This window comes from Herpailurus yagouaroundi, unplaced genomic scaffold (assembly GCF_014898765.1).
Source record: "Herpailurus yagouaroundi ecotype Mexico unplaced genomic scaffold, PumYag 163, whole genome shotgun sequence".
In the NCBI taxonomy this organism is placed as follows: domain Eukaryota; kingdom Metazoa; phylum Chordata; class Mammalia; order Carnivora; family Felidae; genus Herpailurus; species Herpailurus yagouaroundi.
The window spans coordinates 35,947,546-35,975,500 of record NW_024412404.1 but is presented as its reverse complement, the minus strand read 5'-3'; the positions used below and the strand labels follow the sequence as shown (position 1 = coordinate 35,975,500).

Below are 27,955 nucleotides of genomic sequence, written 5' to 3'. Positions count from 1 at the left end.
AAGGAAACAAACTTTTTTGAAATAGAAGTATTTCCCTTTAGAGTAAAATTCCCATTTGACTTCAGTACAGTAAAAAAAATTACTGTGTAAACACAAACTTAAGATAAATTTAATTGAAGAAAATTTTCATTACAGAAATTAACAATGCTTATCATTCTTTAAACACCATATACGTATTAATATATACTGTATATTTCCAATCAACTCCATTCTTAGGCTCAATTTAAGAAACACAATTATAACAGGTTTATACAAAAAATACTTCACTAGGAAAGTAGACAAACTGCACAAAAAAAGTACACGTATAATGTGCATAGCAAGATAGCTTGAAGCATCTATGTATGGCTTTCTTTAAAATAAAACTTTTGGGGGAATGGGCCCATTTGGGACCTACTGTTACAGTTGACATATGTAAACTGTTTCACATCTTTTAGGCACTTGCTAACAATAGTGTTCAATCCCTGAAAAATGAATTTACCCAAAAAAAAAAAAAAATTCTACATCTAAAATAAAAACCAAGAAAAGGACATGGGTAAAGTCTTACATATTCCTTTTAAATTAAACAACCAGTTTTATTAGTGCATGCACAGAACTAAACTGAAGGAAAATAAACTTTTTATGTCAAAAATTTTCTGTGCAAAATTTACATAACAAACTGAAAGGTACAAAAATATGTACAGGTTTAAATTCTTTCTTATATACAGAAAAGAAGCCCTGAAGTTTTCAGTCAATGAAAATGTTGTAACACTTGTAGTAACAATATAACAAAAATTATACAGTAATTTGTAATACAAGGACTCCGTTATCCAATGATCCAACAAAATTTGATCCAAACTTACACGGTGAAGTTTCAGTCAATGATTCTGTCGTTGTCATGAAAATATCCATTTTAAAACCCTACCTGCTGGGTATGTCCCCTAGGAATCTGTCCTGAAATTTTATGCACTGTCACTGAATCCACTATTAATGCTTCTTTATTTCAACTGCCAACAAGCAGTAAAGAATCTGCTCTGGGCTGTCAATCATACTGAAAAGGTGCTAACAAAAATGGTTTGTCCCAGAGAGTACATGTTTAGATACCTAACAGTAATTAAACAGCAAAAATCTGATTTGCTTTGCTAATCTTGTTTCAAAACATGGTTTCTGGAGAATAATTTTTTATTTTCAAGAAAAGCCATTCCCTTGGAAGTGCGTCTACGGTCCACTTTTTAAATGCATGGCAACCAAGTCAAAAATGGGCCATTTGGTTTAAGAGGGACAAACAATTTAAATCAAGTAAGCATAGATCTGTGCAAGAGAATCACTGGAGATTATCATCAAATTCAGAAAAATGTTCAAGTTCCTTCACTAGACTTCAAACTAGACCCAGGGAGTTTAATTCTTCTTTTGAGGCTTCTCATCTACTACAGTGCTTGACACAGCCATTTAGAAAAAGAAAATCACCTTGGGAGGGTATTCCAATCCTTGATGTGGGACACAGCGTAAGAGAAAAAAAGATGTACTTGTCAAAAACTCTCTTCAAGCATCAAGAGGTATAACTGTACTTAGTTACTCTAAGGAACCTAATACCCTTCAAAACAGCTCTATCGAGCAGATGTAAAGTTAAATTCTTTACTCAAGCTCTCTTAGTGTATCTTCACAAATGATGAGGAACTCCTTCAGCTCCATGGTGAAAGAGCTCTCTCCATCTTCAGAGGAGCTACACTTATCAGATTCCTAAGGCTGGTGGAAGAAGAGAGGGAATGCAGTTGTCAGCCGTTACCCTCTACTAAGAGTCCCTAAATAACTAAACTGGGAAAACTTTTATCAAAATTTTCTTTAGCCCTAACTTCCCAACAACACACTTAAAAAAAAAACTAAATCAAGGTACATCTGTGCTGTGATTAGTTTCTTTCAAAACTTATGTGTGCAGTTACAGCATTTGCAACTATCACACATAAAACTTTTCTAGTCTCCCATGGAAATACAGCCTACTTTCCGATGTTCAATTTTAGGTATATACTGAAGTAGACAATTACCTTAAGGTAATTCAACCCACTGTTTTCTTCTAAGACCCTTTTACTTCTCTGTTCCTTGGTAACTACAGTAAATTATTCTAATATATTCCAATCACGAGTAGCTTCCATTAAATGTCTCTGCCCATGACCAGCCCAAGCATCCTGATTGTCAAATACTCTACCACAAAACCAACAGTTAAATTTAGCTTTTGGAACATTTTCAGAGGTAGTTTTCACGATCTGATAATTGTTTTTGCTCATCTTTTTGAGTGTTAATTTTAGCACAAATCTTTCTTTCACAGAACTAACAGGTTTAAATGTTTTATGCCTCTTGGAAAAATCATCATAAATTGTTTGTGAAGCATTACCACAAACCGGTTTCAGTAAAGCATCGATAGTTCTCTTTGACAATGAAACCTTAAGTACACGTCCATTAAATTTAGCAATAGTTTTCATTACACTTACTACTTCTGGGGCATCTGCATCAGGATGATTCAAAACTACAACTGGCTGGTTTCTCCTAGGACATTTCACAAGCTGTGTGGAACTAAATGGGAAAAGCCGCAAAGTTCTGACTGCATCTTTTGAAAGCCTCGGTCTGCTAAATCCAAACGATTCACGGACAGCTTCAGGTTTTGCCTTTTCTTTACACTTTCTATGTAATGTTGCCTTTTTTCTTGGAGGTTCTTGGTAACTATCCCTACACTTTCGTTTACAGTTCCTGTTTCTAGGTACAAAGGCAGTTTCAGAATCTTTACTTCTTACATGAGTTTTTATTCTTGGAAAATTTTTTTTGGAAGTCTTTTTTCTATCGAAGCTTCTCTCAATTGTACAATTTGTTTTACACCTTAACACTCTGGTATCTGAACGGTCAGTGAAACACACTGGTTCTTCAGAAGATTCTGGGCATGTCGCAGTAGAAGTTATCACAATTTCATTTGCTGGCATCATATCATCTAGTAAGAAGGGTAAGGCATCTCTAGAAGATTCTGGCTCTCTCTGCTCTCCTCCTGTAGTCTGATTAGATGGTACTTTGTCTTTCTGCAATGAGGATGCAGAGTTGTTTACAGACAGATTGTTAGCAGCAGTCACATTTAAAACAGGGTTAAAAATTTTCAGCAATATTTTTTGTGGTGTTCCTTCAGGTTTCTTTGGCTGTATGTTTTGATAATACGTACTATTTTGGACTAATTTAGGCTTAAGCAGCTCAGTCTTATTTGGCATCACACACTTTAAAAAAACAGCTTGTTTGCCATCAGGCAACAGGGTATAAAGAGGTGGTTTGGGAAAAATCTCGTTCTGCTGTTTTACTGATTCCAAAATATTCAACTTGGTGCCCTGGTGCTCAGAAGCTACATTAGGAGTAGGAACAGCTTTCACTGAAGAACTTGCTGACGTTTTAATAATGTACGGGCCTTTTAACGGCAGAGTATTTTCGGAACTACTTTTCATGCTCAAGCAACTGCCAATGCTGGAACATAGTGCAGGTGTCAGACAATTACTGTTTGGTTCCACCTTTAAAAAAGGTGTTCTGCAAGGCTCCTTAGCTGTAGTTCCACAAGCTTGAGCACTCTCAGTTTTGACAGTGGAAACACCTTCAAGTTTCCCATGATTAAATGTTAAAATCATCCCGGGTTTCTTGTTTAAAAGAAGAGAAGCAGGTACACCTTGTGTGTTAACCAATGGAAGTGGTCTTCCTGAAACAACATGTAATCCAGGCTTGTTAGCAATGTGCAGTGGTACAAAAAAGCCTTTTGGAGTCTGAACAAATATAGCTTTTTTTGGTTCTGAATTTAGAAGTGGACTCTGCCTATATAAAGAACCTAAATTTTGTGTAGTGGCTCGCAGTTTATCTTTTACGAGCTGCTGTGTTATTATTGCATCTGACTGAGTCTTAAGTAATGTGCCAATACCTGAAATTCTAGGTGCCTTTTCTGAATCTCTCACATCTTGTGATATTGACAGATTTTGTTTTTCTTTTCCACTACACTTTAAATTCAGATCATTTATAGGCACATTAATCCCTATACCACCAGATGGAATTGGGAAGACGCCTTGTACTTTGAAGTCTTTTGAAGATTCAACTATTTTGCCTTCTCCCTCAGGTTTCTGAAATGACTGGTCACAATGAAGTGGCAGGCCTTTATCTGGAGTCTTACTAGAGTCCTGTTTTACGTCAGATTTTGTTTTTAACCCATCCTGAAGTAACTGGTTTACTTCAGGGGGCAAAAATTCTGATGCCTGTTGGCTGTGGAGAGAGAAAACAGATGTGATTCTAGGCATCATAGGTGACTCAACATTAGAAATGTCATCCCACTTAGATTTTTCAGTCATAGTCTCTAAATTTTGATTTTCATTAGTGTAGAAGTTCTGTCCGTCAATGTTTTGTCCTTTTTCTAACACACATTGTTCTTCAATTTCAGCTTGCATTTTTAAAGTTCCATCTTTAGTATTTAACAGGCTAAGAGATGCTAACATGCTATCTGGATTTGAGCTCTCCTTTCGCACCAAAGATAAAACCGATTCACTTATTGGTTGTTGAACAACCGTTTTGCTTGATGAGGGTTCTTTTTCAGACACCGCTGTTCCTGAAAACCTACGACGTTTATTAGAATTATTTACTTTTGAGTAATTATGAAAGGGTAATGATCCGTGGTTGGAAGATTCAACAGGTAACTCAGAGCTGACATAATTAATGCAATAGTTATGCATATCTCCGCTGTTGTATGCATTTTGTTTGGTAGCAGAGTTGACTTTATCTGGACTTCTAATGGCAGCACCTGGTATCTCAGGGTGACTCTGAGGAATGTAACTTCCCCATAAGTCAATATTATCTTTTGTTTCAACTTTTGTGGCCAAATTCACTGATGCTGTAACCAATCCTGATGCTGACAAAGACGACACACTTTTTTCATCATCCACTGTTTGAAGCATATTACCCGTTTGAGATAGCAAAGCCATTTCTTTTTCTGATAGGACTTTCCCTGAAAGTAGAGGAGATGAGCACGAAAATGGAGTAGTTGCTTTCATGTAAACGGTGTCACTTAACTCAGTTGTTACTCCTGCTAAAAATCCAGTAGTGTCCAGTGTCTGGGGCTGCAAATTGCCAGTACCATCCTTTGCAGCATCTGGCTGTGAGCCTGGTGAATATAAATTCTGTTTACTGGTAGGCAACAATTTTATTACAATATGTTGTTTTCCATCCACCATCTTAAAACCCATAAAATCAGCACTGTAGTTAGCAGGAATTGTTATTCTATTATTTTTCACCATCAACACTGTAGGTCCTTGTACAGCGGTCTTCAAGAAACCTAGAGTCGAATGTGATCCCTCTTCGGCTCTATTATATTGCCCAGTGGACAGAAGAGTTGGCTTTTCTGACCCTAACTCAGCAGGTTTATCGTTATTCTCACAGTGTGGTCTTTCGTCCTTTTCTTCATTTAAATGTTCTTGAACAAGATGGCTCTGGTCTTCAGATTTAGCCTGTGTTTTGTTCAGTTTTTTTAGCACTTGAGTGTTTTTTTCTATACTTCGGTCGCTTCCATTGTTGATCTTCTTGCGTTTCCAGAATGTCTTCCTTGATGCATCTATTCTGTATCTTTTCAGTATCAGCTTAAGTCCTGAAGTCTTTGTCATCCTTTTTTCATATTTGTCTTTTTCCAGTTTCTCTTTTGCATATAAGTGTTCTTTGTGCAAAGTTATAACATGTCTTACGAGGTGCTCTCTCTTAGTGGCACCATAGCTACAATATTGACAAGTGAAGGGAAATGTACCAGAATGAATGTGAAGGTGCTTCTGAAGCTCTCCTTTGGTAAAACATATATGATGGCATTTACCACATTTATAATGGATTTCATTATGTCTATGAATGTGCTGAACAAATGTGCCAACATCCTGGGTGGAGAATTTGCACTTTTCACATTGAAAATTACCATTTACACAATGTGTGGATGTAAAATGCTTTGTCAAGTCTAATAAAGTATACACACTCTCATTGTTACAAATGTCACATTTTACTAAAGTGCTTCTGTGTGTCCGTCTGTGTTGTTTAAATATCTGGAAGTCATTTGCTGAAAAACTGCACATTTCACAAGGATATGAAGGTAATTCACCACGGTGCCACATCTGAAAGTGTTTCTGTAAATCATTTGGGCTATATCGAGTGCTATCTCGGCATTTTAAACAGTTGAAATTGAGTATTTTTGCCGACATTTTTAAACCCTCTTCTTCAACTCTCTCAGACTTCTGGAGCAGCATACACTCCTCTACACAGCTTACAGTCTTTATACTGATAGATTTTCTTGCAGTCTGTGGTTGACGCTGAAATAACTTTCTGTATTTGTCAACTTCATGTTTCAAAAAGACTTCATTTGGAATATTTATCTTCGGCAAATCGATTTTCACATTTTTTAGTTCATAATGAAAACGACTTTCTGAAATTTTTGGCCTAAGCACTGATCTAATAGTATCAACTATCTCATTTTTCACATCATAATCTTTTTTTAAAATAGTTTGTTTTTCATCAAAAAATAACTGTTTCTGTTCAGATGGCATGATTTAACAAAAAACCCCAATTTCTTTTTTCTCTAAAAACTGAAGTTACTTGTAACTTAAACAGGAAACAATACTGTTGCAAGACATCTTCAAAATACGAGGATTTTTCCCACATTAACTCACCTGAAATCAAACAAAGAATTGAATTTTCATCACGTAAGCATCAGTAATTTTCATTAATTTTAAAGTTCATTTTGATACAAAATGCCAATGTCGATCAAACACATAAAAAGAGATGGAAAAAAATTGTGGAGCAGTTCGAGGACAGCTTACCAAGAGGTAAGAGTTGGAAACAGAGATGGCGCTAAGCAGGAAGTCAGCAGCTACAAGCTCTACCTGCAGCCACTCTCTGGGACACCAGGCAGGCTTCGACTTCTCTGCACCTCGGTTCTGTCATCTAAAGAAAACCACAACTGGATAAGCACCCTTAAGCTCTAAGATTGCTATATGAAATTGATATTACAGTCTTTAAACAGGATTTGAAAAATCTTAATGAGAGCCATAAAAACTTCAGTTCCAATTACACACATGTACTAGTAACTTTCTCCCTTCCTTAGCTGACCCTATAGCTATTACCCTATGAGAAATTCAACAGACTTCCCTCCAGATTTTCTACTTCCTTAGTGCCTCAGGGATAACTTACGTTTAAAATAAGTTTCACTTATCTAACAAAAACAAAAAGATATTATGTGCTCTTTCAAGTTATCACTACTAAATGGTGTAAAAAAAAAAAAAAAAGAGAGAGAGAGAGAGAGAAATGAGAAGGAATAACACATTTTGCTGGGGTACGATTAAGTCCACCTACTACCTTTTTGGTTCCTGACCATCTTGGCTCTTTGTCCCTAGAACCCAGGTACATGGCAGCAAGGAAAGCCCCTGGCATAGGAGAAGGCACCCATTACTACCTGCCTCCATTAACTCCAACACTTACTGGTTTGTGTTACTCTAGACAAGTCTCAATCTCTGTCTTCGTTTCTTCATCTATAAAGTGAAAAAGAAAAATTAGCACTTCCCCTTTCACAGGGTGTTGTAAAGATTAAATAAGAAAATATATGTAACGGTATCCTGTAAAGTGCTATATAAATTGTAGCTATCACTACTGTGATGACCATGGAATGACACATTATGAGTCAAACTGCAAAGGAATAAAAAATAGTAAAATAGTAAGATGTGATAATACATCGGTGAGATTGAAATCTGAATACTGAAGGTTCAGCAGAATAGCAAAATGTGTACTGGAAAAATTGTCTTCTCTTACTTTTGTGATCTTAAATATATATTGTGAGTAACAGAAAACTAGATAAACTAAAGAAAATAAAGTGTAAATCACATTGAGCTTCACCCATAATGTCTATTCAAAGGTCTCAGCTTTAAATTTCAATTAATCTAGGGGCACCTGGCTGATTTAGTTGGAAGAGCATGCAACTCTTGATCTCGAAGTTGTGAGTTCAAGCCTCACATTGGGCAGAGAGATCAAATAAATAAAAACTTTAAAAATGTTTTCAATTAATCTAAGTAACAAGAAACATTACTATTTCAGAAGTCCTTTATTAAGAAACCATAGATAAAAGTTACATCACATTACATATTAAGAGACTCTTAATATTTCTCACACTTAGTAATTTTGGTTGGGTCTAAAAAACACATTCTTTAGTAGTCTCAAATATATAAATACTAAACTGATAATTCATTAGTAGGGTACCAGTCTACTGAATTTTTTTTTAATAGTGAAAAATCAGAATTTCACTATTCAGTGCTACACACCATCCTCTGACTCATATCATTTCCTCAGAGTTAATCTGCCGTGGGTGGTAGGACACTCAGGAACTGCACAAAACACGGAACGCTTCACGAATCTGCATGTCATCCTTGCGCAGCGGCCATGCTGATCTTCTCTGTATTGTTCCAACTTTAGTATAAGTGCTGCCAAAGCACACACTGGTTTCCTAAATGTTTTTACAGACTGTGTCTAACTCAGTAAATTATTAAAATTTTCACTAAAAATTTACTATATTATTTAAAGCTAAATGTAAAAACTTTTCCTTCGAAAGTAAGAAAAACTAACAAATGGCCGGAAGAAAGTTCACGACACCTGGTGGATACTCCACACCAACTGAGAAGATTCCCTGCAGACTGTCACATTCTCAACAGTGACCAGCATCATAATCACCTATGGAGTTTTCCCCATACCAGAATCTGAGGGTGAGATTCAAACATGTGAAACTTTTAAGAACACCTATAATGGTTCTTCCCCATTTGCCTAAATATCATATTATGGTCACTCTGGACCATCCATACTCAAGCCTTTCTATTATACATGTAATCAAGAGAGACTATATCGTGGGTTTTATTATAAAAGACAAATTGTTTCTTGTGGTAACAGTACATGTGTCCAAAAATATATAGGTAATGCTAAAAATAGATTGATAGGATTTCTAAATATCATCAATTCCATTTCAAAATATCTGTACAATTTAAAATTTTTCTTATAACATAACACATACTCCAGAGTCTGGCAACCAGTTTAAAAATAGGATTTTAAACAAGTCAACCAACCAAAACTTACTAATAAATAACAACTGTGATTGTGAGGCATTTTGCTGGGTGCTATGGAAAGAGTCAAAAACATGGTCTCTACCCTACTGCAGCTTACAGTCTAAAGGAAGAGGCAGGACATATACATTAATACATTGCTTGTTCAGAGTTGACATTTCAGCAACCTCACCGTTCCAGGACACAAAGAATAGAAAATAATTAAGTGGGATACATGGCAGCCAAAACAGAGTTCACAAATTCCATCCATTAAAGTGCACGTCCTTTCCTCATAGGCAAAACAATTAATAAAAGGGACCACCTTATTAAGAAATCCACTTAGCTTTTACTAAAGTTTAGTAACTGCTAAGTAATCAATACTGAGTATCAATATTTTTTTATATTTAATGTATGGCATGTACAATACAGCATTGGGGGGGGTTTGTGTATTTTAGGTAGTTTGGGGTTTTTCACCCTCAAATTTGAAATGGGGAAAATCTATTTGTCTTCAACTATGTTCAACCTAAGTATGCGGAAGCAATCAAAGACAACACCTGGTAACAAATTACAATATGGTTACCGCCTATGGGCAAAAAAATGTATTGTGTTGTGAACACATCAGAAAACATAAAAAAAAGAATGAGGAATTATAATCTTCCAACCTACTAGCTAATGCTCTTTTCACTACAGTTCAATCTTTACCTTACCAAAAAGATTACTGATTTTAAATCTGCCATTGAAACTACTGTCCTCTCTCTACATATTACTACCTCATAAGACTTAACCAACATCTCATCAAGCCTTGAAATAATACTATTTGCATAAAGTATGCCTGGCCCTTTCAAGTAACCTGGAGAGTTTCCTGCATCAAGGTGGCAACTTAAGCCGTTTGATTTCCTTCTTCCAACTGCCCACTGAAACACAAACCAAAAAATACAATAAAGACCTACAAAATGACAAGAAACTAGAAAAAGATTCCATACACATACTGCAACGTGTTTGCTAAGATAGAGTCCAGAGAGAGGAGAGTGAATACAAATGCTAATTCACTGCCAAGCACCACTCTCAAGGAAGAATTTCACTAGGGGACATGCATTTAACTAACATATAATAAGCATCTATTATGCCGTAAGAAAGTAAAGGACATAATTCAGCCTACTCCTTCCCTACATACCTTGGGATTCGAGGAAGTGAGGACTCGAGAGGAAGATCATGTGGTACCCTTTGGGGAGACAGAAAGCTCGGGCTGAGGTACGGGAAGGAAGAGAATGAATCCAGAGTTTTGAGCTAGGTCCAGCGGCCGAGCTGGGAGTTGCTAGCACCAGCTGTTAAGAAAGATACAAAGAGAAAATTATTTCTGAACAAAGATAAATCTTCCTCTGTTTAACAGTTCTGTCCTTTATCGACATAAGTAAATTATCTCTAAGCTGTCAGGAAAAAATTACATTAGCTTTTCACCTCCTTTTAACTAAAAAACTGAAAAAAAAAAATTGGTTCATTCTTAAAGAATTCATCTCTGGACACCTGGGTGCTTAAGTTGGGTGAGCATCCGACTCTTGATTTTGGCTCAGGTCACCATCCTGGGGTTGTGGGATCAAGCCCCATGTCGGCTCTGCACTGAGTGTGGAGCCTGCTTAAGATTCTCTCTCTCTCAAAAAAAAAAAAAAAAAAAAAAGGGGGGGGGGGGGAGTAGGCAGAAACATCACTAGCTGAAACAGCTCAACAAAGAGAAAACAACTGAGCACTGAGAAACCCTTCCTCATTCCCCCATTCGGCAATGAAAAATAGTAACTACATGAAACCCACTACTGCAGGAAAAAAAAGGCTTAGAGGGAAAGAATCAAGTAGTAATTGGCAATTTTAGCAAGACCTGAGATGATATACTAAAAAAAGAAAACTAAGAGCATATTGTCATGAAGGAGAGAAAAAAGTAGCAGATAGCAGAGAAATAATGATTTTGAAAACAAGAAAAAAATCTTGAGTTTTGGGTTGTTTTTTTTTTTAAAGACCTGAATTTTCAAAATCAAAAGTTCCTCAAAAGCCAAGCAAGATTAGTGAGAAGAGAATATAAACCTCAATGTTTACAACTTATCCTAGTCAAATTTTTGAGTTTAAAAAGAAAAAATGAAATGCTACAAAAGAGTTTAAAAAGAAAAAATGAAATGCTACAAAAAAAAAGGTAGAGGGAGAATTATCTAAAAAGGTATCTGATTTTTCATCAACAATGCCAACTTTAAGCAGAAATTAATATTAATCAGACATTTTAGTCACAATTCTAAATGTTAGAATATATAGAGTTCTGAGGAAAACTGATTAACCAAAGAATTAATTCTATACCTAGGAAAATGCATGAGGGAAAAGCACAATTTTAGATGTGCAAAATGATTTAGAGAATACGCTATACATGTACTCTTTCTGGAATAAAGTTTCAAGTAAATACTTCAGCAAAATCAAATTTCAATCAGAAAAACAAGGACTAAAAGAAAGGAATAATGTGTTATAGAAGAAATATCTGTCAAGAACAAAATCTACAAAATAGAAATAAAAGTAAATATTTTGTAATAGTTAAGAAAAGAAAAAAAACTAGAGGAGGGGAACATTCACAACATGACAAATAGGGTAAGGAGTCCTTAAAGAAAAATTAATAGGAAACAGGAAGTATGACAATAGCAACAACTTCCTAAATGCTGGAAAGCAGAAAAATTAGTAAATGACCCTGCAGACCCAAGAAAACTAAATCCCAGACAGACAGTGGCGAAAGCTAAGAACTAACCTATTTTACACTCTGAATCTTTGAAAGGCTTAGGAACTGGCAGTACAAAGTAACTATGAAATGGGAGGAAGGGAGGAGAAAGCTAAAACAAAGAGAAATTTGGAGAAAGCTGCTTGAGTTCTTGTTCGATGCCAAGATTCCCTTTCTCACTCCAGGCTAGGTAACTGCTATTTCCCCACCACAGCAGCAGTTTATTCTCTGCAAAAAGTAAACACACTCTCTTAAACAGGGGATACCAGACACAGGTGAGAGAGTGGGTACCATATGATATCATGGTTTGAGAGATCAAGCCCCACATCGGGCTCTGCGCTGACAGTGGGGAGCCTGCTTAGGATTCTCTCTCCCTCTCTCTCTGCCCCTCCCCTAGTTGTGTGTGTGCGCACACTCTCTGTCTCAAAATAAATAAGCTTTTTAAAAAAAAAGATTAAAGAAAATAGTAAAATAAATAAATTATAGTATTTTCATTTAATGGAATATTATTGTTTTAAAAACAATACTTCAAACCTACATTTATTGATAGGAAGAGATCCAAGATGCATTCAATGAAAAAAAAAAACAAGAAACAAACAGTAGACATATTAGGGTTTAATCTGCTCAAAAATTAATAGGTATATAGAGAAGAGACATAGACCCATACAGACTCATAGTAAGAAGTCACGAATACACACATAAAAATGTTTATAGTGATTACTAGTGTATCCTAAGTCACTGTTTCTTAAAATGTTGTCCTTGGATCACTATGGCCTCCACATTGGCATACCTCCTTATCACAGCATAAGCAAACAGCTTACATTTTGATGTGAGGAGAATGACCTCTTTGCGTCTAGACCACAGTTATGAAACTTTATCAAAAAGTGGTACGAGGCCACGAAAATTTTGAAATTCTCAAACAAAGCAAGTGAATTCTGCCATAAACCAACTGAGTTTTTTCTGAACAAACCTGATGCCAGCACAAAATTGTGGGATGTAGACACTAAAGGGTGGAAATCAAAACAAAATAGGTATCATTCAACACTACACTCCTCACATCAGTACACAAGTACCCAATCACACCTCTGCAGAAAAGACTGTATAACAGCCATAAAGTTGGAGGCGAACATAATGCTCAAAGAATATAAAATCGTGCTATTAGAGGTCACTCATGGTATATAAATTCATGCTATTGAGAAGCAATTTTTTGCTTATTTAAGAATTTGTGAGCCATGATGTTACCTAAAAAAGTAAAAAAGTTGGCACTACCAGAGTAACAATTACGAATGCAGTTATACATTCATAAAAAGTTTTATGTATTTTACATAGAAAACAAATGGTAATCAACCAATATGCTTCCTGATCTCAATACACTGTTAAAAGAAAGACACTAAAAAAATAATAAAAACTTTTTAAAAAGAAAAAAGATAAAGAAATAGGAAAAACTGTAACGATCTAAATTCAACTATTTCTTTTTATACAGGTATCCCTTGCTTTTTGAAAGTTCACTTTTCAAAAAGTTTGCATTATGCCACTTCACTTACAAGACCTACATTAGTATGTTTTTGCTGACCAAAAGACATGGTTTTACAAAAAAAGGTAAAGAGCAGAAACAGCTTTCAGCCTTTGTTTGCAGCGAGCTCTTATAGAGGCAGCGCACACCCCAAGCAGTGAGTGGCACCAAGCTCCTTCCCCAGGAACTACAAATCAACATGTCATTCAACATGGCCATAGCTTTGAACTGTGTTTGTGAGCATCTGTGCTTTTATTGCAATTATTTCTGCCTCCACCAACAAGATATGCCTCAAGATATCAGAAAAGCCTAAGACTAAGGTTATTTTTTGGCTCTGAGAACACCCAAAACTTTTCCACCTAAAGGAATGGTAATTGTTTCTTCACTTTATACCATTTTCAGCCTACAAAAGGTTTCAGAGGACCACTCTTGTTTCAGATAGTGAAGGAAACCTGTATACTATACAATGAAATGAAGAGCAAGTATAATGTTGAACTGTTTTTACATTAGTTAAGCATATTATTCTTTAATAAAGTGCTGGTTTTGACCTGACAAAATTTTATTCAGAATTTTCTGCTATCTTTAATAGTTTTGATGTTGGCATTATGGAGAATATGTAAAATGAAATCGGAATAACTTCCACAATTTCATCTCCTCTGGAATTAGTTCACTAAACATGAAAATTGCCTACTCCTTAAAATTACACAATTGCACCAAAAATACCACATGGGCCTGGTACCTCTTTAGATTTTAGGCCTTCCAACCTTTGCAAGCTCTTCTACAGTTTCTGGGCTCTTCAGGGTTTCCACTGCTTGAGCCACTTTAGGCAATTTATACTCCCATAAACTGCACTTTTAACAATCCATCTTACATAAATAAAAGTACAACATATGTATCGGTATCACTTAAATGTTCATTTGTAGGAAAATGATTAATTATGCAACATCCATCTACACGAAAACATTATAAACAAAAAGATGTACGTACTGAATTGATTTCATTGTGAATTTTTTTGTTTGTTTTTAAAAAAGGAAGTTGCAGATGACGGCATATAACACATTTTTAAATTAGGAGGAAAGATCCCCATTTTCATGTCAGGAGAAAAGATAGTATGAGGGTATGTTTGCATAAGCATAGACAAATCTATGGAAAGATACGTTCTAAACTACTGACAACATATTAATTTCTTTTAGGGAATGACAGCATGGCATAACAGAAGACAAACGTACCCAAACAGCAGGGAGAGAATCATCAGCTTTCGTAAGTACTCCAGAGTGAACCAAGAGGGCAATGTTACTACCACCAAGGCTTTACTGCGGCCTGCATCTATTCCTGCCCTTGAATTCTAGGAAATCTGTATCCTTAAGATAAATTCCTCCTTTTCAGATTACCCTAACTTAAACTAGCTTAAGCTAGTTTTATTACTTGAAACTAAAGACTCTTAAGGCATTAAGTTGATAGATCAATGCTGACTGCATTTAATTCACAGAAAGGTAGGTTTTGTGATGATCCTTTAAAGAGGAAAGGACTTAAACTTGCAAGAAAGGAGCAAAGGCTATCCAGACCAGAAAAATGGAGTAACACTGAAGAAAGGCATTTTTCTCTCATGGCACTGCAGGATTGAGATCACAGAGAAAATGTATAATAGGGAGGTTAAGTGAGAACAGACTACAGAGGACAGATTTGAACTTGAAATGAAAGGTAACCAGGAGCCATGGCTAGCCCATGAGCAGAGAGAAGTTATAAAGGCACTATTTTAGAAATATTATTAGAATGCTACTAGAAAGCAAGATATATTGGAGACAGTAAAAATAGAAGTTGGAAAATCAGAGAACTAAGTGACAATCCACATAAAGAGTAAGGAACCACAGAACTGGCAGTGTTCGCATGTTAAGAAACACACAGAAAAATTTTACAAGATGATTCCCAAAGTAAAACACCAAGGATAAAGAACATTTGAATAGAATAAATCAAAAAGCGTCATTCTTAGAGTTTCGTTTGCTGTCTACAACAGACTAAAAAGCAAAGACATTTTACAGTCTTTAGCTTTATTGAAATGGTATAAAAAGGAAGAATCTATATGCTCTTTATTACATTCCAGTTGCTTAAACAGTAAACAAAGAACTAAAAAATTCTGATTTTAGCTTTGCCCCATTTGTAACTTAGCATGTAGCTCTGTAACCTAACTTGTCACATTACACAGAAAGACTAATATAATTAGTCATTATTTTGTATAACAATTTCATTCCTTGAATCACCAAATTTTTTCTACAGAGATAACTGAATTCAAAACAGTCATATGAATATATAACTAGAGGTAAAACAAAAGCAGCATGCATCAGTAGAGCTTACTGAAAAAATGTAAAGTTCTGTCTAAAAGGGATCTAGAAGAGAACACAAAAAACCCTAAAACATATTTTCAAAGCAGAACCATATAACGCCTTCAAAACAATAATCTTTTCATGACTTGAAACATACACTCTGGGCTTAGTTTTTTTTATAGCTGTTTTAAGTTTTTAAAAAGTTCACCTACAGGGCTAATAATACCTATCATATTTTATTTTTTTTTATTTTTTCAACGTTTATTTATTTTTGAGACAGAGAGAGACAGAGCATGAACGGGGGGAGGGTCAGAGAGAGAGGGAGACACAGAATCTGAAACAGGCTCCAGGTTCTGAGTGGTCAGCACAGAGCCTGACGCGGGGCTTGAACTCACGGACCGCGAGATCATGACCTGAGCCGAAGTCGGACGCTTAACCGACTGAGCCACCCAGGCGCCCCTAATACCTATCATATTTTAAACAAGTGAAAGAATAAATTTTGTAGAATATATATATATATATATACACACATATATAATACATATATATGTGTATGTGTATCTATTTTGTATATATATATATATGTATATAGGTATATATACACATACATATTGTATACATATACACACATAATAAAAGCCAGCTCCCTCCAAATCTTTGTGGCCTAATAAACAACTTAAACAGAAAAGAAAAATAAAGAGTTAAATATGCAGATGTAAGGAAGTACAGATTCAGAAATGTTCAAAATGCAAGAATACATGTGAGCCATGTACCACTCAGGTAGGCTAGTGACACTGATACAATTATGAAGGAGTACAAAATGGAAAAATTAAAATACAGAAGCAGTTCAGGTTCATCTTTTTTTTTTTTTAAAGCTTATTTATTTATTTTGAGAGAGAGAGACAGAGAGCTGTCATGCTCTCTCTGTGCATGAGCAGGGGAGGGGCAGAGAGTGGGGGGAGAAAGAATCCCAAGCAAGCTCTGTACTGTCCGCGCAGAGTCCTACACCGGGCTCGATTCCACAAACCTCGAGTTTATGACCTGAGCGGAAATCAAGAGTGGACACTTAACCGACTGAGCCACCAAACACCCCTTAATCTTATTTCTTATTACTGAGATGATGACTGCTCATTATCCATAAGGTACAGTGCCCAATATCTAAGATGCTATCCACTACCTACACATACACTTTTATTTATCTTTGTTCATCCTGCTTCCTCTCACCAGGCTTGTCATCCCCTTCTATCTTCATTCCATATTAGTCAAACTTCCTGTCTAATTCTACCTCCTATAGGCACACGAAACCTTCTGCAATACACATTAATCTCTCCCTTCTCTGCATATCCATTTAAAGTACAGCCATTGTTCACCACTTCATTACACTGCTTTATAGTTACATCATTTCATTCTTTAAGTTTTACCTCCCTTAAAGAGAAGTTCTATTTTAGATTTTTCATTTATGCCTCACGAGAGTCAAGATGATTGGTACACAGGGTCCTAACACACTCCCGACTCATTCTTTTATTTGCAACCCAAATATCTGACTTCCTGTGATTTCAGATTAAATGACTTTATAGCAAATAGCAAACGTTACAGAGCACGTAAACTTTTTTGCTGCAATGGAATTTGATTTAAAACACACACACAAGCTCACGCGCACGTGCACGTTCTCTCTCACATGGTCAGAAATCACATTTTCAATATGTAGGAATTGGGAGAAAAATCAAAGTAATCTATCCAAAGTGAAATAAAGACCACCAAATTTAGTATGGGAAGGAGAAAGGTTATTTCATCTCTCATGCCTTTCTTCTTTGTCATTTTGTTGTGGCAGTAACTCAGAGTAGGCAGAGTTTACTTAAGATTTTGGAACACATGGTGGGGGGGAGGGGAATCAAGATTTATGGCTATTCGATTGGGAGAACATGTATCAACATGTAATCCATTTCCCCTCCGCTTCTCAAAACAATATAAACTATTTCATTTTTCTCTGGCTCTATAAAGCACCTGCCTCAAGGACAGAAACAAACTCCACTTCCCAGGCTGCCCCACCATCGTAACATGGCACCGCAATCCATCCAGTTACTCATCCCAGAAATGAAGGAATCATTCTGCGCCTTCTTTCTCTTACTCCCACACTAATCCATAAGCAAGTCCTGTCAATTCTATCTCCAAAATACATCTTGAATTCTCTCCACCTCCACCACCATCTTCTCAGTCCACTGCCATCTATAACTTGGATTAAAATAACCTAACTGGCATTCATGCTTCTCTCTTGCCCACCACCTTCCTGTGAATCCATTCTCCACACAGGAGCAAACGTGATCTTAATATAAAATAGATCACAACGCTCCCTGCTTTAAAATCTACAGTGGCTTCCCAAAGCACTTAAAACAAAATTTAATCTCTGCCAAGACTTACAAGGAGCAGTGACATCTGGTCCTGGACCTCTCTCCTAAACTTCACCTCATACCAATTTCCTCATCTGTAAATGCACTCCAGCAAGCTACCACAGATAGCCTCTCAGTTCCTCAAATACTCCTTTCCTATCTCAGACCTTTGCACCTGCTGTTCCCTGCTTGAATTGAATTGGTCTTTCTCCTAGTTTTCAAATGCCTAGATCTTTCTCATCTTTTAGGTCTCAGCTCAGATGTCATCACCTCAGAAGGGTCTCCCCAACATATAAAGTGCTGCTTCTCAACCAGAAAAATATTATTCTCTAAGCTCCTTGTATTTCTTTTTTATAACACTTTTTTTTCCTCTGGCAATATTTTATATATTTGACAATTTATTTTCTATCTGTCGTTACCACTGAAATAAAAACTGCATAAGTATAAGGAACACATCTGTCATGTTTTTTGCTATACCACCAGCATCTGGCATAGTGTTGGGCATGTAGCTAGCACCAAATCTGTGCCAATCTTTAAGTATTGAGAATACAGCAATGAATAAAACAGACAAAAACCCCTTCCCTCATGGACATAACACTCTACTAGCTATTTAGATAATAAACAAGATAAGTAAATTCCTATTACATATGACATGTGTAACATATTCAAAGGTGATAAATACCTATGGTGAAAAATAGGCAGAATCAGAGTTGCAATTTTATTTTAATTTTTTTTTTCAACATTTATTTATTTTTGGGACAGAGAGAGACAGAGCATGAATGGGGGAGGGGCAGAGAGAGAGGGAGACACAGAATCGGAAACAGGCTCCAGGCTCTGAGCCATCAGCCCAGAGCCCGACGCGGGGCTCAAACTCACGGACCGCGAGATCGTGACCTGGCTGAAGTCGGACGCTTAACCGACTGCGCCACCCAGGCGCCCCCAGAGTTGCAATTTTAAATATGAAGTCAGATAGCCCTCATTTGAAAAAGTCTTATTTAAGCCAAGATCTTAAAACATTGAGGCAGAAAGCATTCCAAGAAAAGAAATAATGAATGCTAACACCCTGAGTATGGAGCGTCCCTAGCATGTTCAGAGAAGAGCAAGGTCGGTAGGCCTAGAACAAGAAAACAGCACAGGGAAGAAAGCAGTAGGAGATGAGGTCAAAGAAGTAATGAGGGAACTGACACAAGGCCTGAGGGATACTACAAGGACTTTGGTTTTACTATAAACAAGATGAGAAGCTACTGGAACATTTGGGGTAAAGAAGTAACATAAGCTGAATTATTTTTTAGAGATCACTTTGGCTACAATGTTAAGAACAAAGTATTTGGGAAGGAAGTAAGAGTAAAAGCAAGAAGACCACTTTGGAGATAATTACACTACAACATCCAGGTCAGAGATGATGGTGGCTTGGTGGAGAGAATGTGATATGGTTAGGCCGTGGATATGCTGTGAAGATAGAGCCAAAGGATATGCTGACAGACTCCATTTGGTCTGTGAGAAAGAGACATGTCAAGGATAACTCCCAAAGTTCCAACTTCAGCAAATGAAGAAATGCACTGCTATTTATTAACACAGAAAAGACAGAGTGGGAACAATAAGTATAGAATATATATCAAGAGTTCAGTTTTAGTGGAATTTCAGGTATCTAGCTGACAGCCAAGTGGAAATGTGGATGTGTAGCTGAATACAGAATATGGAGGTCTGGATGTAAGATAAAATTTTGGGAATCAGTGGTGTGTGTATGTATTTATGTATATAGAATTGAATGAAATCACCAAGGGGTAAGTACACAAAGAGAGAAGTCCAAGGCCTGAGCCTCAAGATGCTACAACATTTAGAGGAAAAAGAGGAGAAAGAACCAGCTGGTAAGGATGAAAGGAATGACCAATGAGGTAAGTAAAGAGAGTGGTGTCCTGAAAGCAGTGAACAATGTGTTTCCAGGATCAGGTATTGATCAACTCTCTCAAGTAAGATGAGGACTGAGAATTGACCACTGGACTTAATGTCAAGACTATTGGTGACACTGATTAGAATGGTTTCAGTGGGGTTATATAGAAGGGATGACTAGCATGGATTTAGGAGAAAATGGGAGGAAAAAAAGGGAGATATAGATGCAGTACAGATAACTTTTTTTTTTAATGTGTATTTATTTTGACAGAGAGAGAGCGTGCTCAATCAGGGGAGGGGCAGAAAGGGAGGGAGAATTCCCCAGCAGGCTCCACATCACCAGCAGAGACATGTTAACAATAATTCATGGGTTTAATCTCACAAACTGTGAAATTATGACTCGAGCTGAAATCAAGTCAGACGCCCAAACAGCTGAGCCCCCCAGGTGCCCCCTTTTAAGGAGTTTTACTATAAAAGGGAGACAACCCTTTTAAGGAGTTTTACTATAAAAGGCCAAGAGACAAAGGAATTGAAATGGAGTTATTTTTTGTTTGTTTTTTTAAACTGGGAGAAATTACAGTATGATTACGTGCTTATGAAAATGATATAACAGAAAGATAAAAAGTGATGATGAAGGAAAAAAAAGTGAACAAGTAGGAGAGGTAAACTTAGAAAATAATAAAGATAACTGATCCATAGTTACTAGAGAGGAGGATAGTGGGAAGATGCGATTATGAGAAGCTGTGGCATAAAATGTCTCATTAAATCTATGACAGGTGGTCCACACCAACACCCTGTGCACCAAATGTGGCCTGCTGCTTTTTGTAAATTAAGTTTCATTAGAACATAGCTACACTTGTTCATTTACATATGGTCTATGGCTGCTATCGTGTTCCAACAGCAGCTGATAGGTGTAGAGATCATACTGCCAACGAAGCCTAAAATATATACTACCTGGACATTTACGGCAAAAGTTTGCCAACCCTGGTATACAGGAATGTTCCAAATGTTAATTCTCTTGAGTTGAATATCAGCTAACTGGTTATTGAAAAAAGGTGAAGTTAACAACAGCATTTAATGAAAGAATGACACATTAACCTATACGTCATTCCTAGTATCTGGAGCTCAAAACAATTGTTATGTGAGCAATCAAACATTAATTTAAATTCCTTATCTCTTTCAGAATGCTTTTACATCTATTGCAACGTTAGTTTTGAACTGGCTGTTTCTCTAGAGGAAGGGTATGGTTATGCCACTGTTACTATGGGATCTCTCAAAAAGGGGCAGGTAAGAAGAAAGAAACCAATTTTATATATATGTGTATAATATGTATAAAACAGAACACCGCAAATTAATGATTGTTTTTAAAAAATTTCCAAGGCAGGGGTGCCTGCATTGCTCAGTCGGTTAAACTTCCAACTTTGGCTCAGGTCATGATCTCACGGTTTGTGGGTTTGAGCCCCGCATAGGGCTCTGTGCTGACAGCTCAGAGCCTGGACCCTGCTTCAGATTCTGTCTCTCCCTCTCTCTCTGCCCCTCCCACGCTCACTCTTTCTATCTCAAAAATGAATGTTAAAAAAATTTTTTTTAAATAAAAATAAAAAATTTCCAAGGCAGAAAATATAACAAGATGTTTTCCACAAGAAGTAAATTTACATCACTTGATTACACTTATTTTGCACCTTAGCATCACAAAAATGGCAAAGAAATATAAACATTTTATTCAAAGCAATCTCCACCTTAACAGAAAATAAAATTTGTTTGGCTTTCCAAATGCCTCATACGTGGATTTACCTAAAATAGTCAACCTTATTATCACTACCTCTCATTTCCCCAAAATACAAACCGTTACAGTCAAACCAATCTCCTCCCTATCTTGGATCAGTCCTTAGTCATTTTCAACTCCATCCTTTCCTCAATTATTCTGTGCCTATCAAAATGACTCATAAGTTAAAACCTATTTGCACTCATACCTCCCTGAAGAAACCTTCTAGCCCTAATTTCCTTTCTATCAGAACTCAGATTTAATATCCAGACTACATGAATGTATATGCATTTACCTGTTGTTTGTGTCATTTCATACACATTAATCTGGATTCCTTAACTAAACTGTAAACACTTTGAAGGCAAACAATTCCTTTTATTCTTTCATATTACTAAAATGCTGAGCACAGCACTGATTATTCTCAACACACTCTTGTTGACCTGTGTAACCTAAGTATATAAAAATGTGCTACATTAAAGGAAGTCCATCATCCTCAGCAAGTAGGTAGAATCCTTGACTATCCAGGCAGCTGCACGTACTTGTACATAGTAGACACTCAACAAATGTTTGTAGGTTGAATGAAGGACTAAATGTATACATGAATGATGAATGAATAATGGGCATTCTTCATAAGGTGGAAGAAAAGGGCAAATTGTAGATGGACGTGGTCAACTTGAAGCTATAGACCTTAAATTCATAAGGGCCAAATATTCATCAGAACATTTTCTGCTGCAATCCAATTCAAACTAATTTATATATAAAATTTTGGCTCATGGGACTGGAAAGGACACCAGGGTAGCTGACAGAATCAAAAGAAAACCATAGATATCTCATACCACAGTCCCTGGAACTGAAATTGGCATGCTACCTCAACCTATCTCCCATTTATTTATGGTTTCACTTTCTCCTACTACAGATAGGGTTCTTATACATGTGGGAAAGAATGCACTAACACCCTACTACTAACACCCAGATTAATAAGAGTTAATCTGAATTAATTAATAAGAATCCTACTAACACCCAGATTAATAACTTCAGAAAAAAGGGAGCATCTTTCTCCTAGCATTCATACATCAATGTCACAGGATTCTAATTGGCTCTGCTGGATCAATACGAAATCACTGTTGCAATAGGGATGACTAGGTTTGGGTTATAAGAGTATACGACTGACAGGCAGCCTATCAACCACACATGATAGGCGAAGAGATGATTCCCCAAATGAAGGGATACGGAGTTGAGCAAATTAGCATACAGCTGACCCTAGAACAGCACAGCTTTGAACTGCACAGGTCCACTTATGCACAGATTTTTTTCAATACAGTACTACAAATATATATTTCTCTTCCTTATGATTTTCTTAATAACACTCTCTGTTCTCTAGCCTACTTTATCCTCATTTATTTTAAGAACACAGCCTCTAACACATATACAAAGTATGTGTTATTCAACTGTTCATGCTATCAGTAAGGCTTCCAATCAACAGAAGGCTTATAGCAGTTAAATTTTAGGGGAGTCAAAAGAATACACACAGATTTCCAACTGCATGGAATTGGAAATCTACCTACCCCCACATTGTTCAAGGTCAACAAAAACATATATATGTCTAATTTTTTTCTACCAGCTATAACCTCTAACAACCCAATTTTAATTAGGAATTGGTGATGATTTTACCACATTTTGCACTTACTAGACTTTCCACAAAGCCAATATTTGTTTTTGGCTATTACCACTTCTTAAAATAAGACCCATGTGAGACCTACTTAATTATCCTAAGCTTCAAGTCATGCAACTTAATTCTGATACCTATTTCATGCAGTCATACCGATCACGATTTCAAAATTTAGTCAGGGACACATGGATGGCTCAGGCAGTTAAACGCCTGACTCTTGGTTTTGGCTCAGGTCATGATCTCATGGTTCATGGGTTCGAGTCCCATATCAGGCTCCTTGCGAAGGTGCAGAGTCTGCTTGGGATTCTCTCTCTCTCCCTCTCTGTCTGCCCCCTTCCCTGTTTGCACGCTCTCTCTCTCTCACGTGCTCTCTCAAAATAAGTAAACTTAAAAAAATAAAAAGTAAATTTAAAATTTAGTCAGACTCTGCTCACAATTTTTCAAGATGGATTAATCCAAATCATTTTGGTAAGTCATCATACAGCAGCCTCTTGTTTACTTCATTACATTTGAAGTTTTCACTCTTCATTGTGTAACTTCTTCTGAGAATTTTGGATCAAACACAGTAAAGAAAATTCTTAGCACTCAGCATTTACTTTATTCAGAAAACAACACAGTACCCATGCAAACCTAATTCAGTTAGAGGTCAAACAATTGTTATGTAGGAAGAAATTACACATATAAATGAACATAAATAATAACCTGGTATCTAAGCTTTGTTGCTTTGTACTCACTGTAGTTGTTAGATATTAACTTCTAATAAAATAAAACATTCCTACCTTTGTGAAAAATGACCCTGAAAAGAAAACCATCTGCTAGTAAAACTCATGGCAAAACATGGTTATGATTAGTAAAGTAATAATTTCAGTTGGTATAGTCCTCTTCCACTTTTTTAGTAGTTATATACATAATCTTATTTTTTTTAATGTTTATTTATTTTTGAGAGAGGGAGAGAGAGAGAGAGTGAGCTGGGGAAAGGCAGAGAGAGATCTGAAGCAGGCTCCAGGCTCTGAGCTGTCAGCACAGAGCCTGACATGGGGCTCAAACTCGTGAACCGTGAGATCATGACCTGAGCTGAAGTCGGGCACTCTACCAACTAAGCCACCCAAGGTGTCCCGTACACAATCTTATTTCTAATTTAGAGTTATATTTATGGGTATACTTATTGCATTTGGTGAGGGGAATTATAATACTGTGGTATCCCAGTACCTACCCAAAACAAACAGCAAGAAAAACTGTGCTTCCACGGTAGATAAACTGTATTTTTGTACAAGGGTACAATATTTTCACTGAGTTTGCAAAGCTTTCCTTACAATACCATGGATTCGATGGCAGATTTTCCCCCTTCTTTTTGTTCACACCAGGATATTCAGATGATTGCCTTCAGGAAACAAGTCATAACTCCACAGTGATTCCCAAATATCTTTCCTGATTCATAATGTAGATGCCATTAATCATGATATAAATATCGGGGGTTTTTTTTTTTAGGAGCATTACTTTACACTTACCAGAGCAAAACACAAACACTCTTCTGGTCATTTATACAACTTCAAAACATCTTCCTACCATATATGTCTCCATCGTTCATTACCCAGAAGCCCTTAATGTTGTCTTTATGTTTAGAAAAATACAGCTTAAATTATCTTTAGATTTCTAATGAAATGTTAAATAACAAACTAGGAAACCAAAACTACCTTTTCTGCCAACATTAAAAGGAAACCTGTATTTTTTATTTAAGCCAAACATAAAACTATAACTTATGAAAACTCGTAACTTATTTTTTGGTCCCGTATCAAAACATATTAACTTACTGCTTAATAGACTACATACTGTAATACTTCAATCTTTACCATACCTCCTTCTTCAAGGAACAAAAGGCACGCAATTTAATGCTTGGACAAAGCCACAATCAGGAACAGTGGTCAAAAGAAGAGACGATACCTGGAAATGAAGACCAAGAGTTTAAAACTGACTGCATAAACTGTTAGTAAAATGTTTTTTATACTCGTGATTCAATTATGCTTCATATTCAACTTATGTGTTTAAATTTGAAAGGAACAAAAAAACCTCTCTGCCCTTAGGCAAATAACCCATCATTGCTACTCCATGATAACATCATAAATTTATAAAAATCAGAAAACTCGAAGCTTAGAAGGGAGCTCAGACTCCATCCAATTCATTTATTACAAGATCAGGAAAATGAATCTTGCCCAATATCACAATCTTAGAACAATCTAGATCTGATTCCACCCCAGATATCCTACTACCAAAATACTACCTCTTAATACTCATTGTGCTAGTATCCCATGTATATTGCTGACCATGTAAAGTCAATACCCCATGTAGAACTGAAACATTCATAGCCTCTACACACCTGGGATCAGATAATTAATAAAAACTTCAACTTTATTACAATTCTTTTCTTCTGCTTATATAGTGCTTTATCACAAAACTTTTAGTAGAGTACCCAAAGGTACTGAGCAAAAAAACCCTCAAATCTTTTATCATCAAAAAAAAAGTTGTATTAAGTGATCTAAAGCAAACATTGCTTCAGTAAGAACAATTCCAAACAGAAAAGTAAAGAATAAAAGTACATTAAATGACATGTTTAAAGTATGTTTTAAAGTCAAATTGTGTATTTATGCTAAAATATATCCTCTGGAATGCTTCAAGATATAAAAACTTGGGACCGCAACATACTATTACCAGAGAATAGGATAGGATTTTAAGTGTGATGATAAAAAAATCTCAACCATTTAAAAGCTCATACATTATCAATGCACATAGTAGGTATTCATCATGGTTGTTGATCCTTTTACCCTTCCATAAAACCATATCTAAAACGTTTTGAATTGGTATTTATACTTACTTTCACTGCAAAAAATAAAGAAAAATTTGGATGTGCAATATAGGTTAGATACTTTTATTTTATCCCTCCCTTCCCTTTTGTTAACAATTTTCTAAACCTGGGGATCATCTTATTTATGAGAATTTTAACAAAAATAACGGGGTCTACTACGCTTACCATACTCATGAAATGCTAACGCCTGAAAAATGTTAATACAATGCAATGCTTTCTTCATGAATATCAGAAACATATAGTTTTGCTGAAAGATAATCCATTTCTACGGATTTGCAGTTAAAAGAGGTCAGGGTATTCCATTGCATCGATTTAAGTGGTTTCTATCTGTTCAACCTGAGGATACTAATTTTAGAGTACACTCAAATCCGATCCCTTGCTGCATAAAAAAGAAAAAAAAAAAACAAAAAACAGTAAACTAGGCCTAACACACAGACGCTCTAGTTAATGAAATTCCTACCCTGATGTACAGTTTGGCGTCTTGTTTCACCATTGCTACAGCCACACAAAGTTCAAGCATTCTTACGAATTCCTTAAATATTGACTTATTTTATTTTTCTGGTGTTTTTTTAGACTTTTGATATCCAAACATACTAAACGAATGTTTTCACTAAAATAGATCACAAACACTAAACGCTCCAAATTTAAACCTAAAAAGAAAACTGAGCCTAAACTTTTGTATTCTGAACCTTAAAGCTACCACATCTGTTTTGTTGCTCTTCCTAAGTTACAACATTTTACCTCATATACATTCACCCTACATATATTCCATTACCATATCCATCTAGGAAGAGACTGTCTACTTGACAATGAGGACACCATGTTAAGAATAGACTCAAAATGGACCCTACAAGTGAGAAAGCCAGTTACAAAGAAATCCATCTGCCACTGGGTGTGGTTGGGGTCTGCAAGGAAGGGCGCCTGTGGCCAACTCTGGAGGAGAGAGCGCGCGCCAGAGAGCTGTGCGTATCTGCAAGAAAAGACCTCCAATGACCACAAACTGGACCCACAATGGGGACGCCGTCGAGTCGGGCTGCCGTGGGCCTGCGAATCTACAGCTCGAGGGGTGCGGCCGCAGGACTGCCCATGCTGTCTCCACCAGCCCCGGAACGCGCCGAGTGGGTGCTTCGAGCGCCGCGCGCCCCGCTCCGTCCCAAACACCGCGCCCGATCCGCCCCTTCCTCCGGGGTTCGGCTCCCCTCGGGCGCGCGGAGGCACACTGTCGCCGCGCTCCCGCTCCAGCTCCTAAGCTGTGGGAGAGTGTGGAGTTCAAAGAGCCCGAACGTAGTGCAAACCCAGCTAAGAAACAGAAGGCTAGCTCTAGCAGCCTGCAGGAGCGCCGGGTAAAAGAGCCCACTTCTCTAGAAAAACTTTGCGGCAAGTTAGGCGGAAGCGCTGAATAGCCGGGACTATTTAGCAGGCGCTTCCTATCACGAGAGGCGGATCCCTGAGCCGGTTCAGGGGACCCTGACACCCCCACAAACTCGCACTTTGCCCCCTGGCTGGCCATCTAGAAGTCCCGGCATCCTAACAAGTCTGAGCGGCCCCGTTCATAGGGAATACCTGTCGTGGTCCCCATTGCCTGCGAGTCCCCGATGGCGGCCATTACGCTTCCATCCGGGTATTGCCGAAAAGCCGATCGCGGCGCTACCGGTAGCGCACGCTGCGGCGGAGGGATCCTCCGGGCAGTACCTGAAGCGAGCGGAAGAGGACGGAGGCCGGCA

General features: G+C 37.0%; 1 protein-coding gene and 1 non-coding gene across 7 annotated transcripts; both read right to left on the bottom strand.

Moving 5' to 3' along the window:
- Positions 1-79: 79 nt before the first annotated feature.
- On the bottom strand, positions 80-27,908 carry ZNF518A (zinc finger protein 518A). Of its 6 annotated transcripts, XM_040486008.1 has the most exons (7): positions 27,795-27,906; positions 25,227-25,312; positions 10,258-10,408; positions 8,644-9,997; positions 7,483-7,532; positions 6,825-6,948; positions 80-6,674 (listed from the first exon to the last, which is right to left on the bottom strand). In XM_040486008.1, exon 7 carries the CDS (start codon positions 6,549-6,551, stop codon positions 2,091-2,093), a length of 4,461 nt encoding a protein of 1,486 aa, XP_040341942.1. In that variant the 5' UTR covers positions 6,552-6,674; positions 6,825-6,948; positions 7,483-7,532; positions 8,644-9,997; positions 10,258-10,408; positions 25,227-25,312; positions 27,795-27,906; the 3' UTR covers positions 80-2,090. The 6 variants fall into 6 exon arrangements, 5 of the variants coding, with proteins under 5 accessions (XP_040341942.1, XP_040341940.1, XP_040341941.1 ...); XR_005793589.1 differs by lacking the exon at positions 8,644-9,997 and having other exon boundaries at positions 80-1,722; positions 27,795-27,908; XM_040486006.1 differs by lacking the exon at positions 8,644-9,997.
- LOC121037613 (U6 spliceosomal RNA) lies at positions 8,384-8,486 on the bottom strand. Its single transcript, XR_005793875.1, has one exon. It is a non-coding gene; the product is annotated as a U6 spliceosomal RNA (small nuclear RNA).
- Positions 27,909-27,955: the final 47 nt, after the last annotated feature.

Coding starts and splice junctions, on each gene's coding strand:
- ZNF518A (XM_040486008.1), bottom strand. CDS start 6,551: ATGCCATCTGAACAGAAACAGTTATTTTTTGATGAAAAACAAACTATT.